Here is a 15,840-nt window from a genome sequence, read left to right as displayed (position 1 = left end):
TAAAGGAAAACAGCCCTCGAGATACACTGGTCTCCATAGTGGAAGCCAGAGATTCAGATCTTGGTTCAAATGCAAAAGTCATCTATTCATTCCATCGAGTGAATGAAAAAATACACCATTTGTTTGATTTAAATGTGATCACTGGGAAATTAACTGTTTTGGGGGAAATTGATTATGAGAAAGAAAGCAACTATGAGATGAACATCAAAGCGACAGATGGAGGGGGTCTTTCAGGACACTGCAAAGTCCTGGTGGAGGTTGAAGATGAGAACGACAATGCCCCTGAATTGTCAATCATATCCATCACCAGCCCTTTACCAGAGGATTCTCCTCTAGACACGCTCGTAGCCCTCTTCAGTGTCACAGACCAGGACTCCGGGGACAATGGCCAGACCTTCTGTTCTGCAGAAACAGCATTGCCTTTTCTGTTAAAAACCACAGTGAACCATTATTACCAACTGGTGGTGCAAAGGCCTCTGGATAGAGAGAAAGTCCCCGAGTATAATGTCACCATCACAGCTACCGACCGGGGCTTTCCCAGACTCACTTCCATGAGAATGATTCGCATACACATCTTGGATGTCAACGACAATGCTCCAGTATTTCAGGAATCATTCTATACAATGGAATTACAGGAAAACAACATCCCAGGTTTGCTAATTGGCTCTGTCCATGCTCTTGATCTGGACAAGGAGCAAAATGCCAGAGTGAGCTACTCCTTTTTGCCTGGGAAGGTCAGTGATGGCTCTGTGGCCTCTTACATCTCTATCCATTCTGAAACCGGAAACCTCTATGCTCTCAGGTCCATGGATTACGAACAGATAAAAGATTTCAAAGTTACAGTCAGGGCTTCAGATGGCGGTTCTCCTCCACTGAGTTCAGATGTTCTTGTCCACGTCGTTGTCATAGATGGGAATGATAATGCTCCCTTCTTCCTCTACCCACTTCAGAACAGTACATCCCCCTGCAATGAGCTGGTTCCCAAATCGGTGGAGGCCGGTTACCTGGTCACTAAGGTGGTGGCTGTGGATGAGGATTCTGCTCAAAACTCTTGGCTTTCTTACAAGCTGCTGAAGGCCACAGACCCTGGCCTCTTCACCGTCGGAGCACAGAATGGAGAAGTGAGAACAAAGAGACCACTGAATGAGCGAGACACAAACAAACAGAAACTGGTTATACTGGTCAAAGATAATGGAAACCCCTCTCAGACCAGCACAGCAATCCTAAATATACTTTTAGTGGATAGCCTTGTGGATCCTTATAGGGAGATCATAGATACTGCTAATGAGGGAAGTGAAGAAGACGGAAGCTTGACCATGTATTTAGTGATCTGTTTGGCTGCAGTCTCATTCGTCTTCCTAGTTTGCATTTTTTTGTTTGTCATTCTCAAAATGCGCAAGAATGATTCTGGAGGAAGTTTTCTCACTGCTCCTCCTCACTTCCCATCTGCCATCCCAGAAAACTGTGCTGATTCTCAGAGTGGGTCTCTCTCCAGGACTTACCACTATGATGTCTGCTTAACTGGGGGATCCTTAAGCAGCGAGTTCAGGTTTCTCAGGCCTCTCATTCCTGTGTTTTCTGTGGGGGACCCAACCATCTCTGGGAATCCTCGTATTTCTTCTGCTTCCCAAGATCAAGTTGAGGATAATGCATCAAGAGAACAGGTGAGGAGACAGTAAATATTTTCAGTAAAAATGCTTTTATTATTTATGTATTTATTTATTTTATTTATATTCCACCTAACTCCAAAAGCTCTAGGCAGTTCACAACCATAAAAACAACAAAAACACAGTAATACTAACTAATGAAACAGGAATGAGTTAAAACAATTTCAAACATTCTAAGATTACTAAAAGTCAGGCTAATAAATATTTCTTAAGGGTGACAAAAGAGTTAAGCCACGAATATCTATAGGGATCACATATCACAGCCCAGGAGCAACTACAGAGAAGGCCCGCTCCTGAGTCAGGTGAACATCACTCGATGACTTAACATGCAGTGGGGATCATGCAGAAGAAGGTGCTCTCCCCCGTAATAATAATAATAATAATAATAATAATAATAATATACAACTTTATTTGTTACAACAGAGAATTAAAACATACAATAAAAATTAAATCACATACAATAAAAATTAAAAAATTAAAAATTAAACACATTAAATCGTAACAGAACAAAAAAGTTGAAAAAAATACAAAATACAATACAAAGAAGCTTAAAAACTCATTTTAAAATTAGTTAAAAATCAGAATCAAATCTGAGAAAACCAAATTTAAAAGGCCTGGGTGAACAAAAAGGTCTTTACCTGGAGGCTTTACAGACAGGGCTTTTATTTTGAATCCACTCTGGATTGGAGCATGCCAATCCATATATTAGCTGGATTTTACCCCAAAGTCCCTGCGGGCTAACAGGGACCAGGATAGATAGGACTTTGTTTTCCCCCCAATGGAAGCTGTGCCTTCTGGCTTAGCCTGAAGTATGTCCAGCTTTTTTTAAAAAAAACCTCTAGTTTCAGAAGATTTTGAGGGGGGAAATCTGGGGTTTCTGTTTTGCCCCACAGTTTCTCTGTTATGTGTGGGGTATTCATGCCAGTAAATTGGTGTGTTTTTGAATACTCAGTGAAGGGGGCCTTTTCAGCTGTTTGGGGTATGGTCTGCTCTAAGTGATTTGCAATTTCAAGCACTGGAGGGCAGAGGTGTTGTTGAGGATTGGTGATACTCTGTTGAGGGAGTCCAGAAGGGGAGGGGGAGGGAGAAATTCCTGAGTTAAACACAAGTACAAACTGCAAAATGTGTGTCTTCCTATGTTTTACATAGGCTTTGGATATGCAGAATGGTTGTAACCTGAGCCCTTTTTTGTCTGAGCTGATTCCATTAGGGGTGTGTGTGTGGGGGGGGGGGGGGGCGAAACATGAGGTGATGAAGGCAGTCACTCACAAAGGCAAGGGTTAAGCATCCTGCTGTTTGATCCAGCTGCTGCCTGGCAACTATCTTCCACTCTTAGCTGTCAAATTAAAAAAAACCAAAAAAAAACCCACCACTCTCTTGTCTCTTCCTCTGTGGTGTGATTTGAGATTGGTTGGAAGAAAAACCCGGAGCAAGTAGGTCCGTACGCACAGGAAAAAAGATCTGGCAGGGAGTGCGGAGAGGAGCCGACGGCTATGTGAACTGTCGATTTCATCCCCTGAATTAAACATTTTGCAAATCTGCTCAGAAGCAGATACGCTCTTCAGATACCCAGGAATAAAGCCATGTGTGAATAACTCCCATGTGTGAATAACATCCTTCATCACTTTGTCTAAAAGAGCAAAGTGATGAAGCCAGCTGAACCTCACTGGGGAGGCTATTCCATAAACAGGGTGCAACCACCGAAAAGCCTCTCTCTCCGGTAGCCACCCGCCTCACCTTGTTTAGCCGGGGCACCCAGAGGAGGGCCTCAGAAGAAGATCCAGTACGGGTAGGGACATATGGGGCAAGGCGCTCTCTCAGGTAACCCAGTCCCAAGCCATTTAGGGCTTTAAAGGTTTAAACCAGCACTTTGAATTGGGTCCAGAAATGGACTGGGAGCCAGTGCAGCTGACGAAACACTGGCATAGTATGATCAAAATGTCCAGTCTCCAGTTGCAGCCCTATTTGTACCAGCTGCAGTTTCTGGACCATTGGCATCCCCACGTACAATGCATTGCAGTAATCCAAGTGAGAGGTTATGAGTAACTGTGGCCAAGCTATTTCTATCCAGGTAAGGTCGCAGTTAGCGTCTCAGCCAAAGCTGATAAAAGGCTCTGAGCCACAGAGGCCACTTGAGCCTCTAGTGACAATGCTGGATTGATAAGCACCCCCAAACTTCGAACCTCATCCTTCAGGGGAGTGCAACCCCATCTAGAACAGTCTGAACATCATTCACCCGAGCAGAGGCACCCAATGCTAAGCCATTTAAGGCTTTAAAAATAACTACCAGCACTTTGTATTTTGCCCGGAAACCAATGCAATTGTTTTTAAACAGGTATAGTATGGTCTCTCTGAGAAACCCCGGAGACCAATCTAGCTGCTGCATTTTGGACCAACTGAAGTTTGCACTGCAAGATATTTCCCTCAGGGGATGAAGCCGCTCTGGGAAGAGCAGAAGGTTTCAAGTTCTCTCCCTGGTTTCTCCAAGATAGGGCTAAGAGAGATTCCTGCCTGCAACCTTGGAGAAGCCACTGCCAGTCTGTGAAGACAATACTGAGCTAGATAGACCAATGGTCTGACTCAGTATATGGCAGTTTCCTATGTTCCTATGTTCCTAACTTCATTTTGTTCTTCAATTCAAACAAAATAATATTGTTAAGTCCATCTACTTCTGTTAGCTAGTAATCTACTAGCTACTACTACTAACTTCTAATTTACTAAGCTGCTACTACTACTACTACTACTACTACTACTACTAGCTACTAATCAGTGACTACTGGGCTGGTGGCTATAGGCCACCTCCAGCCTCAGAGGCAAGATGCCTCTAAATACCAGTTGCAGGGGAGCAACAGCAAGAAAGAGGGTGTGCCCTCACCTCTTGCCTGTGGGCTTCTCAGAGACATCTGGTGGGCCACTGTGTGGATCAGGATGCTGGACTAGATAGGCCTATGGCCTGATCCAGCAGGGCTGTTCTTATGGTCTTATCATGCTGCAGTTGTACTCAACTACCAGAGTTCAGTCACCCCCCCACAAAATGTGAATCCACAAAATACTGAAAATGTCCAACAATGTAGCACATATCAAACATCAAATTACCTTTTTGCTAAAGCAAGACACACTCACACTTCCCTCTTGTCAGTCCTGAAGCTATGGTATGTACATTGATTGATTGATTGAACCCAAAACTTATGTCTCTGGGTGGTTTACAACAAGATAAAAACAAAGGTAAAACATTAGTTAAAAACAAAAACAAGAAATTTAAAACACAACAATTTCAATTTTTAAAAACAATATTCTAAAAACAACATTAAAACAATCAAAACAATATCAGTTAAAAGCCCGGGTGAACAGATGTGTCGTTAAAGACTTTTTAGAAGTTGTCAGAGATGGGGAGACTCTTATTTCACTAGGGAGCACATTCCAAAGCTTCGGGGCAGGAACGGAGAAGGCACATCCCTGAGTAGCCGCCAGACAAGCTGGTGGCAAAAGCAGACAGACCTCTCTTGATGATCTCAATGGGCGGTGGGGTTCATGACGAAGAAGAGGCTCTCTTAAATACCCAGGGCCCAAGCTGTTTAGGGCTTTATAAGTTATGACCAACACCTTGTATTTTGTCTGGAAACATATCGGCAGCCTGTGTAACTCCTTCAATATGGGAGTAATATGGTCTCTCCGAGATGACCCAGAGACCAGCCTGGCTGCTGCATTCTGGACCAACTGTAGTTTCCAGACTATGTACAAGGGCAGCCCCACATAGAGCGCATTGCAGTAATCTAGTCTGGAGGTTACCAGCAGATGTACCACTGTTTTGAGGTCATCTGTCTCAAGAAAGAGGCGCGGCCTGTGTATCAGCCGAAGCTGATAGAAGGCTCTTCTGGCCACTTCCTCTACCTGGGACACCAGGGAGAGACTTGGATCCAGAAGCACCCCTAGACTGCGTACCTGTTCCTTCTGGGGAAGTGTGACGCTATCCAGAACAGGCAGATCAAAATCATCTCTTGAGTTTTGACCCCCGCACAATGAGTACCTCCGTCTTATCTGGATTCAGTCTGTTTTTTATTCCTCATACAGCCCATTACCGACTCCAGGCAGGCATTTAGGAAGGTTATGCCCTCTCCCAATGATGCTGACATGGAGAAATAGATTTGGGTGTCATCAGCATACTGATAGCACCCTGCACCAAATCTCCTGATGATCTCTCCCAGCAGTTTCATATCGATGTTAAACAACATCGGAGACAATACAGAGCCCTGAGGGACACCATACAAAAGTTCAGATTTTGAAGAACAACAGTCTCCAAGGGACACCATCTGGAACCTGCCAGAGAGGTAGGAACGGAACCACTGCAGAGCAGTACCTCTCATTCCCAACTCCTTCAGATGCTCCAGAAGGATACTGTCAAGGTCTGGCCCACGGCCAGGGAAGTTCACGGCTTGGCTGGACGCTGTCGACTGAATGACGTGCGTTGAATCTCAGCAATAAGTAGGAGTCTGGTGCTGTAATCTGGTGCCTCGTCCCGCCGGGTAGACCGGGCCTCCGGCAGAAGTTCCTTTAGACGTCGTATCGCGCGTGCATGCGCACCCCAGGCCCCAGTTGGGCCACAGACTTTGCCGAGAGAGGAGCTCTGTTTGCGAGCTCCTCTCTTTTTTTGGAAACAATGCGGTGAGCACTCGGGGGGCGGGGGGAGGGAGGGAGGGAGGGCGGGACGGCGGCAGTACTTTACTAATTTTTGGCCCTAATCTGCTCGCGGGGAGGTGGCGGGGGCGGCTGGTTTCCAACGCCCCATTTACGAGGTACAATACGGCCTCTGGCGGGGGCAAAGAGGTGGGAGGGGTAAGCAAGCCCTCCCGCCCTAAAAGAAAGGCCCCCCTTCGGTGCTGGTCCAGACTGCTCCGGACCATGCACATCCTTAGGCACAGCCTATGGTGCAGCCCAGCAGCCCCTTTGCCTTGGCGTGAGCATTGGTTCTCTGGTGACTGCTGTCTACATAGTCTCTGTACACATGGATACAGGTATTTATTGAATATATTTATACCCCACTTCTCCATGAAATGTCCAAGGCAGCTTACAGAAATAAAAAGCAGAAAGTACAACCTAAAACATATTAAGCTAGCATTACTGTGTCAGAAAAGAAGGAAACCAGATAAAATGTCAACTAAACTTCAGGAAAATTGATGGCAGCATAAAGTACTGTTGGGGTTTTTAACAGGCATTTTCTCTGTGGGGATCGGGGCCAGGAGTGAGTCAGCAGTTCCTGCCCATCAGCTAACCAGAAGGGCTCTCTCTGGCCCTATATAGGAGCGCTGCCTCCAGCCTCAGCCTGCTAGAAGCCCTGCAGCATTGGGAGAGACCACCAGCTTCCCAGACGCCCCCGCCCCCGGGTGAGAGAATGGTGGGGGCTGTCTGTTGCTGCAGCTGCTGCTGCACTGAACATCTGCCTGCAGGTGAGAGAGAGGGAGAAGGCGAGTCCACCTGCCAGTCCCCTGCCTGACCTGTAGAACTGTGGCCTTTGGCAGTGGCTGTTTTGCAGGATTGGGGCCAGGAGTGAGTCAGCAGTTCCTGCCCATCAGCTTACCAGAGGGTCTCTCTCTGGCCCTATATAGGAGCACTGCCTGTGGCGGCGGGCCCGCTGCCTGTGGTGGGTCGCCCCTTTGAGGGAGCCACTTCGGGGCACAGCGAGGGCAAGGGCCAGGCGTCTTGGCCCAAGTATTTTTATGTGGTGGGCATTGGGTCTTCTGTTTTAATTAGTCCTGGGTGAGGATCTTTTAGAATGTGTCTGGGCTTACCTGGAGATGGGGAGACAGGGGGCGTGTCCACTGACTGTGGGGCAGCAATTCTGGTGGTGGTGGGAACCAGAAGAAGTAACATTGGCAAGTCAGCGGGCTGTTACAGGGGAAGGGGACATAGAAATATAATAGCTGTTTCCCCTTCCGGCTGTCCTGCCAGCTCTTTGACCTTGGGGAGCAGTGCTGACCACCCTTAGAACCTCACCTTGCTCCTCTGTAATGCCAGGTCAGTCCAGAACAAATAAGAAACCATCCATGATTTTATTCTGGATGAAGGTGCTGACCTGGTATGTATTACAGAGACCTGTTTGGGGGAGGCTGGGGGCCCGGTGTGGTCCCAGCTTCTCCCTCCAGGGTACTCTGTTGAGGAGCAGGTGAGGGACTGCAGGCAAGGAGGAGGAGTGGCTGTGGTCTATAAGAATAATATCTCTCTTACCATGATCCCTGTTAGAGTGTTGGACCATATTGAATGTGTGTACTTAAGTTTGGGGACCAGAGATAGACTAGGGCTTCTGTTGGTGTACCGATTGCCCTGCTGCTCAACATAGTCCCTAACTGAGCTGACGGAATTGGTCTTGGGTTTGGTGTTAGATCCTCCAGGCTTGTGGTTCTGGGGGACTTCACTGTTCATTATGGAACCAGTTTGTCCGGGGCAGCTCAGGAGTTCATAGCGGCCATGACACTATGTGCCTATCTCAAGTGGTCTTGGGATCAACACACATTGCAGGTCACATGCTTGATTTGGTCTTTCTCTCTGATCAGGGTGGTATTCTGTGGGTGGGGACTCCTGTAATTTCGCCATTGTCATGGATGGACCACCATCTGGTTAAGGTTGGACTCACAGTCACACCCCACCTTTGCAGGGGCGAGGGACCTCTTAGGATGGTCCACCTGAGAAGGTTACTGTATCCCAAAGGATTTCAAGAAGCCTTGGAGGGATTTAGTGTTGGCTCTGCCAGCGATCCGGTTGATGTCCTGGTGGAGAATTGGAACAGCAAACTCACCAGGGTGGTAGACATGATCGCTCCTAAGCGTCCTTTCTGACCTCCTTCAAAACTGGCCCCTTAGTATATGGAAGAACTATGGGGGCTGAAGCGGAGAGGTAGACGACTGGAGCACAGGTAGAGAAAGACAGCTTGAATCTGACAGATTGCAACATGGAGCTCATTTGAAGACCTATGCTCAGGCGATACGTGCAGCAAAGAAGCTATTATTTTCTGCCTGTATTGCATCCGCAAGTTCACGTCTGGCGGAGTTGTCTAGGGTTGTGAGAGGGCTAGTATGTGCCCCTCCTCCCTTGAATCAGAATCTGGAACCATCTACTACCCGCTGTGATGTGTTTAATGAATTCTTTGTGGACAAAATCTCTCGTATCTGGGCCGACTTAGATTCAGTCTCCACAATTACTTCAGTGTCTGATGTGGAGGTATCCAGCAACTCCTCTTATGTGGTTAGGTTGGATCACTTCCAGTTTGTGACTCTTGAGGATGTGGACAAGCTTATTGGAATGGTGCGGCCCACCACTTGTTCTCTTGACCATTGTCCGACGTGGCTTATACTATCTGGCAGGGGGGTTGTTGTAGAAGGCCTGGTAGAGATTATAAATGCATCTCTGACGGAAGGTAGGATGCCTCCTTGTCTTAAGGAGGCAATCATTAGACTGTTTTTGAAGAAGCCTACTTTGGATCACTCAGAGCTGAGTAACTACAGGACAGTCTCCAACCTTCCATGGCTGGGCAAGATAATTGAGAGGGTGGTGGCCTCCCAGCTCCAGACAGTCTTGGAGGAAACTGATTATCTAGACCCATTTCAAACTGGCTTCCGGGCTAGCTATGGGGTGGAGACTGCCTTGCTTGGCCTGAGGGATGATCTCCAACTGGGAATTGACAGAGGAAGTGTGACTCTGTTGGTCCTTTTGGATCTCTCAGCGACTTCGATACTATCGACCATAGTATCTGTCATGCCCTTGAGCTCCGACAGTGAGGAGGAAGGGGAGGCTGGCAGCTTTCCGGCCGAGTCAGGAGTATCTGAGGGGCAGAGCCCGGCTGTCAGCGTTCCTGAGACAGCTGTGATATATCCAGCTGATGGTTTAGAACAGGCACAGCAGCCTGAGTCAGCAGAAAGTGTGAGAGACCAATTGGAGGGAGAACTACGCATTGAAACACCATTGACACCACAACAACACAGGTGTTCTAAACGCAGGATGCAATTAGGAAGACCTTAAAGGAAGACCCCCCCACCCGGACCCGAACTGGCCAGGTCCGAACCGGTCCGGCAGTTCGGAGGCCTTTAGAATGGCCTCCAGACCGGTTCGGACACACCCCTAGCTGTGCCTCTCTTTACACTGCATTCCTTTCCTTGCAGGCCTGACATCAGCCAGGTTACCTGCTGTAGCAGATTAAAGCCTTTGTCTCAGAGCAAGCCCATGTGAGGAGAAGAAAAATGCTGAATGTGGGCCTCTATGCTTTCTGAGCAAGGCTTCTCCTTAAACTTTCATGTATTTCTGGTAGTTTCAAAAATGGCTGCCGCCACCACCCCTCTTTATCAGAGAGGGCCTCTTGACCCTCCCTGGGCTTGGGGTGGAAATCCCAGGGAAAACTCTATTTTGCTATTAGAAAAATGCACAAAAATCCTCCCACATGCAAGCCTACACGTGGTGAGAAAACTGGTAGATTGTGGATCGTCTGAGGCATGTGTGCACCAGAATGAGACCCCCCTTCCTGCCCCCTTTCTGCTGAGCCAAGAAATTCACTCAAAGAGGCTTGTAAAATGCAAAGAACAAACAAGGGGGGGGAAGCTTTATTCAAATGCTACAGACTACTTTGGTCTGAGGCTTCCTCATCTTTTATTTACAGGTAAAAATACTAAGTGGTTACAAGAATACTTCAAAAAGTGCAAGGAAAAGGGATGTAGGAAAATACAAAAACACCTTTAAAAGCTTACAGAGTATTTTGCAACACCCTGGCTGGATGGGTGAAGGCTAGCATTTCTTAGCTTAGTTACATTACAGGTAAACAATCTTAGAACTATTGCAGGGATATGCAAAGCACACAAAAGAAAACAAAAGTCTACTGCAAAATCTGACTAAACAAACTTTCCATAGACTAAACTTCCAGAAACCCAAAGCCCTGGTTTCCTTTTCTTCTTGAACACACCAAGATTCACGTTTCCTTCCCTCCTGGCTTCCCCTGACTTGCAGAGAGATTTTCCTGTAGCCAGACCTCATGGCCGCATCTCCTCTGCTCCTCCAGCCAGGTCCCTCTAACAAAGAAACTTTTCTGCTTCTCCCGACAGCCATCTAGGTCCCACCCACCTGGCGTGCTGATTGGCTGAGCCCTGGAGTTTACCAGTCTGTCAGTCAGGACAGAATTCATTTCCCATTAACTCTTAATGGGAGGGGTGACTGATCAGTGGCTGATCGCTACACCTGTATTACCAGAACAATAGATGAATTGCCAATGTTGCTGATCTTGAAAAGAGCTGTAGTAGTAATTGGGGGTGGTGGAGGCAGCTTTCTTTGTATATTTGCAGCTACAAGATCCATTGACTGCAGAGTGCAGACAGGAGAACTGGCCTTATAATGGCAGCCTAGTTGTTGAATGCCTAAAATCTCTGTATGCCTAAAATCTATGCTCATTTTTTTTCTGCTAGTCAAAAAAGGAACTGTTAAATTTCTAAAACAGTAACATGAGAACTTGAGAGTCACAGTAGGGCTGTACATTTTTATAGAGACGTGAGATATAAATCTATTAAATAAAAACCTGTATTCATGTGCACAGATAGGCCAGAGCATGAGCAACTTCCATGCCCCCTTTATTGCCACCATGAAACTAAAGTTCACAAAAAGCTGCACCAAAAGCTTTTGTCCCTCTTTGCATCTCTGAGTTCCTTCCCTGCAGGTCTGACAGTAGACAAATGATCTACATTACCAGGATAATTGATTCCCAAATCCAGATTCCTTCGTTTATAATCTGAATCATTTCAGGGGTCAGTGTTCAATACATAATAATTGCCCCTCCCCTCTCAATTTTTTTTGTAGCGCCATAGGCACCACCAAAATTTTAACGACTGCTGCCAACAAAAAGTACCCCTGCAAATGTGTTAAATAAATAAATAAATAAATAAAATCAATGCCCCCACTCACCCCATTGCCTATGCCAGTGTTGCTGCTGCTGTCTGGCCTCTGCCTCCACTTCCCTCCTCCTTCTGCCTGCACCTGCTGCTTCCCAGCCAGCCCACTAAGAAGTAAGGCTGAATGGCCTCTTTCCTCTCCTGAGTGAACGAGAGAGAAAAGAGGCCATGCAGCTTCTTATTGGAGCGCGAGCTAGCTGGGAAGTTGTGGCTACACATGTGCCCTGATGCCAAACGTGCAGAGCTCATTGGGTGACATGCTGCATGATTGGCATCAAGGCATGTGTGTGCCCACCATTTCCCAGCCAGCTAATGTGCAGGTAAAACCTTGGATGCCTTGGAAGAGGAAAGAGGCCATCCTGCCCCTCTACCACTGCTCAAGCTGGCTGGGATGCAGCAGGGGCAGGCTCCAGGCAGCAGGTAAGGGTGGGCAGCAGGCAAGCAGAAGGAGGAAGAGGAAGAGGGAGGAGGTGATGGATGGGTGGGTGAGTGAGTGAGTGAGTGAGTGACAGACAGATGAGGGGTCCTCAGAGGCCCCTCTTCTTGGGGTGACTGGTGGTGGCCCATGTTTTCAGAACACATCTGCACAATTAGAGTTACGCCCCTGCTGCTGCAGATCATAGGCTGGATGAAGATGAAGCAGGAGGCCATTCCTGTGTCCTTCACAGCTCCCCTTTGGCTGCCTTTTTCTCCTCTTTTAAAAGTCAAAATCTCTTTTCCTTGCTACTTTCTGCTCTTCAGTTTTTCACTCTCCCAAATTTCCCTCAGTCTCCTGTGACTTCTCTTGCTTGTGTGGTGGGGTGGGGGCAAAGTGTCAATATAACCCAAAGAGTATGAGATGCATATTCCTAGAAAAGTTTGGAGGAGAGGCCAAGGTGGCCACAAACTTTATGTTATTTGCATATGCTTCTCATTGAGTTGTGGGCAAAGGATACTCAAGATCTTATTGGAGGAGTTGATTACAGACGAAACAAGGTTAATGGGTATTGAATATATACTGACAGAAAACTCATGAAATATTATTTTCAATTCAAGTGTCACACTTTGAATTCCTCAGCTTTCCTGCATATCCACAGCACTCATAATTCTGGGCCTCCTTTTACCAACAGTACATAGGCATACCCCTTTCGATCCCCTGTGTGAAAAAGTTACTATTCATAATATAATGAAAATGAAAAATAGATCAGATTATGACAGATGGTATCCAGTTTTATTGCATTTGTATGTGCAAAATTGGTTTAATACTTATGAAATATCAAACATTGCAAGTAATTCTTCCAGAGGAAGTTTCTGTGTACATCTCTGTGGCAGAGTAATTGGGAAAAGTTACAATTGCTCTATTTCACTTCAGACACAAGGTGGTGCTATTGCACAAAACAGTGGAGATGACCAGAGATTAAATTCTTTGCCAGAAAGCTGTAGCCATTAGACGAAGGTATCTCATTGGAAAAAGGCAATGCCACTTCATTGTAGAAAAGACTACAGAGATTTCAGGAGCAAAAACACTGCAATATTTCTTTTCCAAATATGAGAATATCAGAAGGAAAGGTCTCAGTGAGAAATTTATAATGGATGAAAGAATAACTTCATCAGCTGCCATTCAATGAGCTACCTCATGTTTCAGAACTGCCTTGAGACGGTGAGGAAGAATGGAAATATATCACAGAAGCAGGCAAGTCCACTTGTTTTTCCTATCTCTTTTTATGTGTGGGGCAACATGCAAGTCCATCCACTATTCAGTGCCTGAGGAGAAGAAAAGTGGGTTTCTGGTGGCTAATGTGCTGAAGGATTTGAAAGTGGATGTAAAGGAAATGTCTGCTCGTAGAGCCCAGTTGGTTTCTAAGAGCTCCAAGCAGTATTTCCAGCTAGATTCCCATTCTGGAAATATGGTAATAAATGAAAAAATAGACAGAGAGATTCTGTGTGGTCAGACTGATAGTTGTATCTTACTCTCAGAAATTGTGCTGGAAAACCCATTGCAACTTTACAGAATTGAAGTTCAGATAGAGGATGTGAATGATAATTCCCCCCAATTCTCTCAAAATCAATTCCTTTTTGAAATACCAGAGCAGACTCCTACAAATACCCAATTTCCTTTGGAAAGAGCTCAAGATCCAGACAAAGGAGAAAATGCTGTTCAGAACTATACACTTAGCCCTAATAAACATTTTAGGGTGGATGTGAAAAGCTACAGTGATGACAGCAAATATGCAGAACTAGTACTGGAGAAGCCATTAGACCGTGAGAAGGATCCACAATTGTTCTTAATCCTGTCGGCTGTTGATGGAGGGATCCCAAAAAGAACTGGCACAACACAAATCATCATTAATGTTCTAGATGTCAATGATAATGTGCCTCGGTTTGGCCAATCTCTGTATAAAATTAAACTACCTGAAAATATCCCACTAGGTTCGTTGGTCACTAAAGTTGAAGCCAGTGACAGAGATCTTGGTTCCAATGCACACATCATTTATTCCTTCAGCCAGGTTCAAAATATTGTGCTCAGATCATTCAAACTGAACAAAGATACTGGGGAACTTACTGTTGTAGGGCCAATTGATTATGAAGAAAGTAGAAATTATGAGATTAACATCAGAGCCACTGATGGAGGGGGCCTCTCTGATTATTGTAAAGTCATTGTGGAGGTTGAGGACAGAAATGACAATGCCCCGGAAGTCACCATCTCATCCATCACTACTCCTTTATCTGAGGACTCTCCCCCAGACACAGTGGTGGCCCTCTTCAGTGTTACAGACCAAGACTCTGGAGAGAATGGCAGAACAGACTGCACGATCAACACAAACCTGCCCTTTGTGTTGAAAGCCACTGAAAATAATTATTATCAGTTACTAACACAAAGGTCACTGGACAGAGAAAAAGTCTCAGGGTATAACATCACCATCACAGCCACCGACAGAGGCTCTCCCAAGCTCACTTCAACAAGAATTATTAATGTCCAAATCTCAGATGTCAATGACAACCCACCAGTGTTTCAGAAGTCATCCTATGAAATGAAATTAGAGGAAAACAATATTCCAGGCCTGCTGATAGGTTCGGTCCATGCTTATGACCTGGATACAGAGCAGAATGCCAAAGTGACATACTCACTTTTCCCTGGGAAGGTGGGTAACAGCCCTGCATCTTCCTACATCTCCATCAACTCTGAAACTGGGAACCTCTATGTCCTCCGATCTCTGGATTATGAGGAGATAAAAGAGTTTCAAGCAACTGTGAGGGCCTCGGATAGTGGCTCCCCTCCACTGAGCTCAGAAGTGATTGTCCGAGTTCTGATAGTGGATGCAAATGACAATGTTCCCTTCATCCTCTACCCTCTTCAGAACACCTCATCTCCATCCAATGACCTGGTTCCCCGGGGTGCAGAAACAGGCTACTTGGTCACCAAGGTGGTGGCAGTGGACAGAGATTGCGGTCAGAACTCTTGGCTTTCCTATGAGCTACTTAAGGCCACAGAACCAAGTCTCTTCACTGTGGGGGCCCAGAACGGGGAAGTTAAAACCATGAGGCCAGTTAATAAGAGAGATGCTTTCAAACAGAAGCTGGTTGTGGTTGTCCGGGATCATGGACACCCTGTCCGGTCCACCACTGCAGTCCTCAGTATTCTTCTGGTGGAAGGCTTTTCTGACCCTTATATGAAAATTATGGAAATTCCTAAGGATGAAATAGTAGAGGAGGAAGACCATACCCTGACTATGTATCTGATCATATGCTTGGCTACCATCTCATTTATGTTCCTGGTTTCTCTAGTGGTGTTTATTGCCATCAAGATTCAGAAGCAAAGGAAGATAATGGGAAATTTTAACTCTGCAATTAATTTCCCTGTGGGACCTAATTTCCAGGAAAATCATGTGGATTCCAGTACTGGACCACCTTCCCAGGCTTACAACTATGAGGTGTGTTTAGCAGGTGGGTCTCTGAACAGCGAGTTCAGGTTTCTTAGGCCTCTGTTTCCCGTGTTTTCCATGGAGCCATCTAACCCCGAGGTGAATCCAAGGAATTCAGCTGCTTACTCTCAAGAACTCCTCAGTCACGCAGAGGAAAATCAACTGGCCAGTCAGGTGAGAATATTTAAAACAATTTGTTTCAATGGCTAGGAAATCAGAACTAACAATCTTTTACTGAAGTTGGTTGTTACTCGCAGTACTCTAAGGAATTAATCTGATTATGAGAGAAGGCTCCAAACTGTAACCATTGCAAATAATACCTTCTTGGCTATGGGGATTGAGGGGCATTGCTTT

At 46.0% G+C, this 15,840-nt stretch overlaps 1 protein-coding gene across 12 annotated transcripts in view; it reads left to right on the top strand.

Annotated features, from left to right (window-relative positions):
• The window catches only part of LOC128325220 (protocadherin beta-16-like), a 157,488-nt gene that overhangs the window by 118,771 nt on the left and 22,877 nt on the right, over positions 1 to 15,840 (top strand). Inside the window, exon 1 of one of the 12 annotated variants that reach the window (XM_053250774.1) lies at positions 13,263 to 15,660. The exons of the other annotated variants lie outside the window; for them this stretch is intronic. Within the exon in view, the coding sequence (XP_053106749.1) occupies positions 13,288 to 15,660 (2,373 nt within the window). The 5' untranslated portion in view covers positions 13,263 to 13,287. Of the gene's footprint in view, positions 1 to 13,262; positions 15,661 to 15,840 lie in introns of those variants that run through there. 12 annotated transcript variants of the gene reach the window in all.

This window comes from Hemicordylus capensis, chromosome 4 (genome assembly GCF_027244095.1).
Source record: "Hemicordylus capensis ecotype Gifberg chromosome 4, rHemCap1.1.pri, whole genome shotgun sequence".
Classification (NCBI taxonomy): Eukaryota; Metazoa; Chordata; class Lepidosauria; order Squamata; family Cordylidae; genus Hemicordylus; species Hemicordylus capensis.
This window is presented reverse-complemented; position numbering and strand designations above follow the sequence as displayed.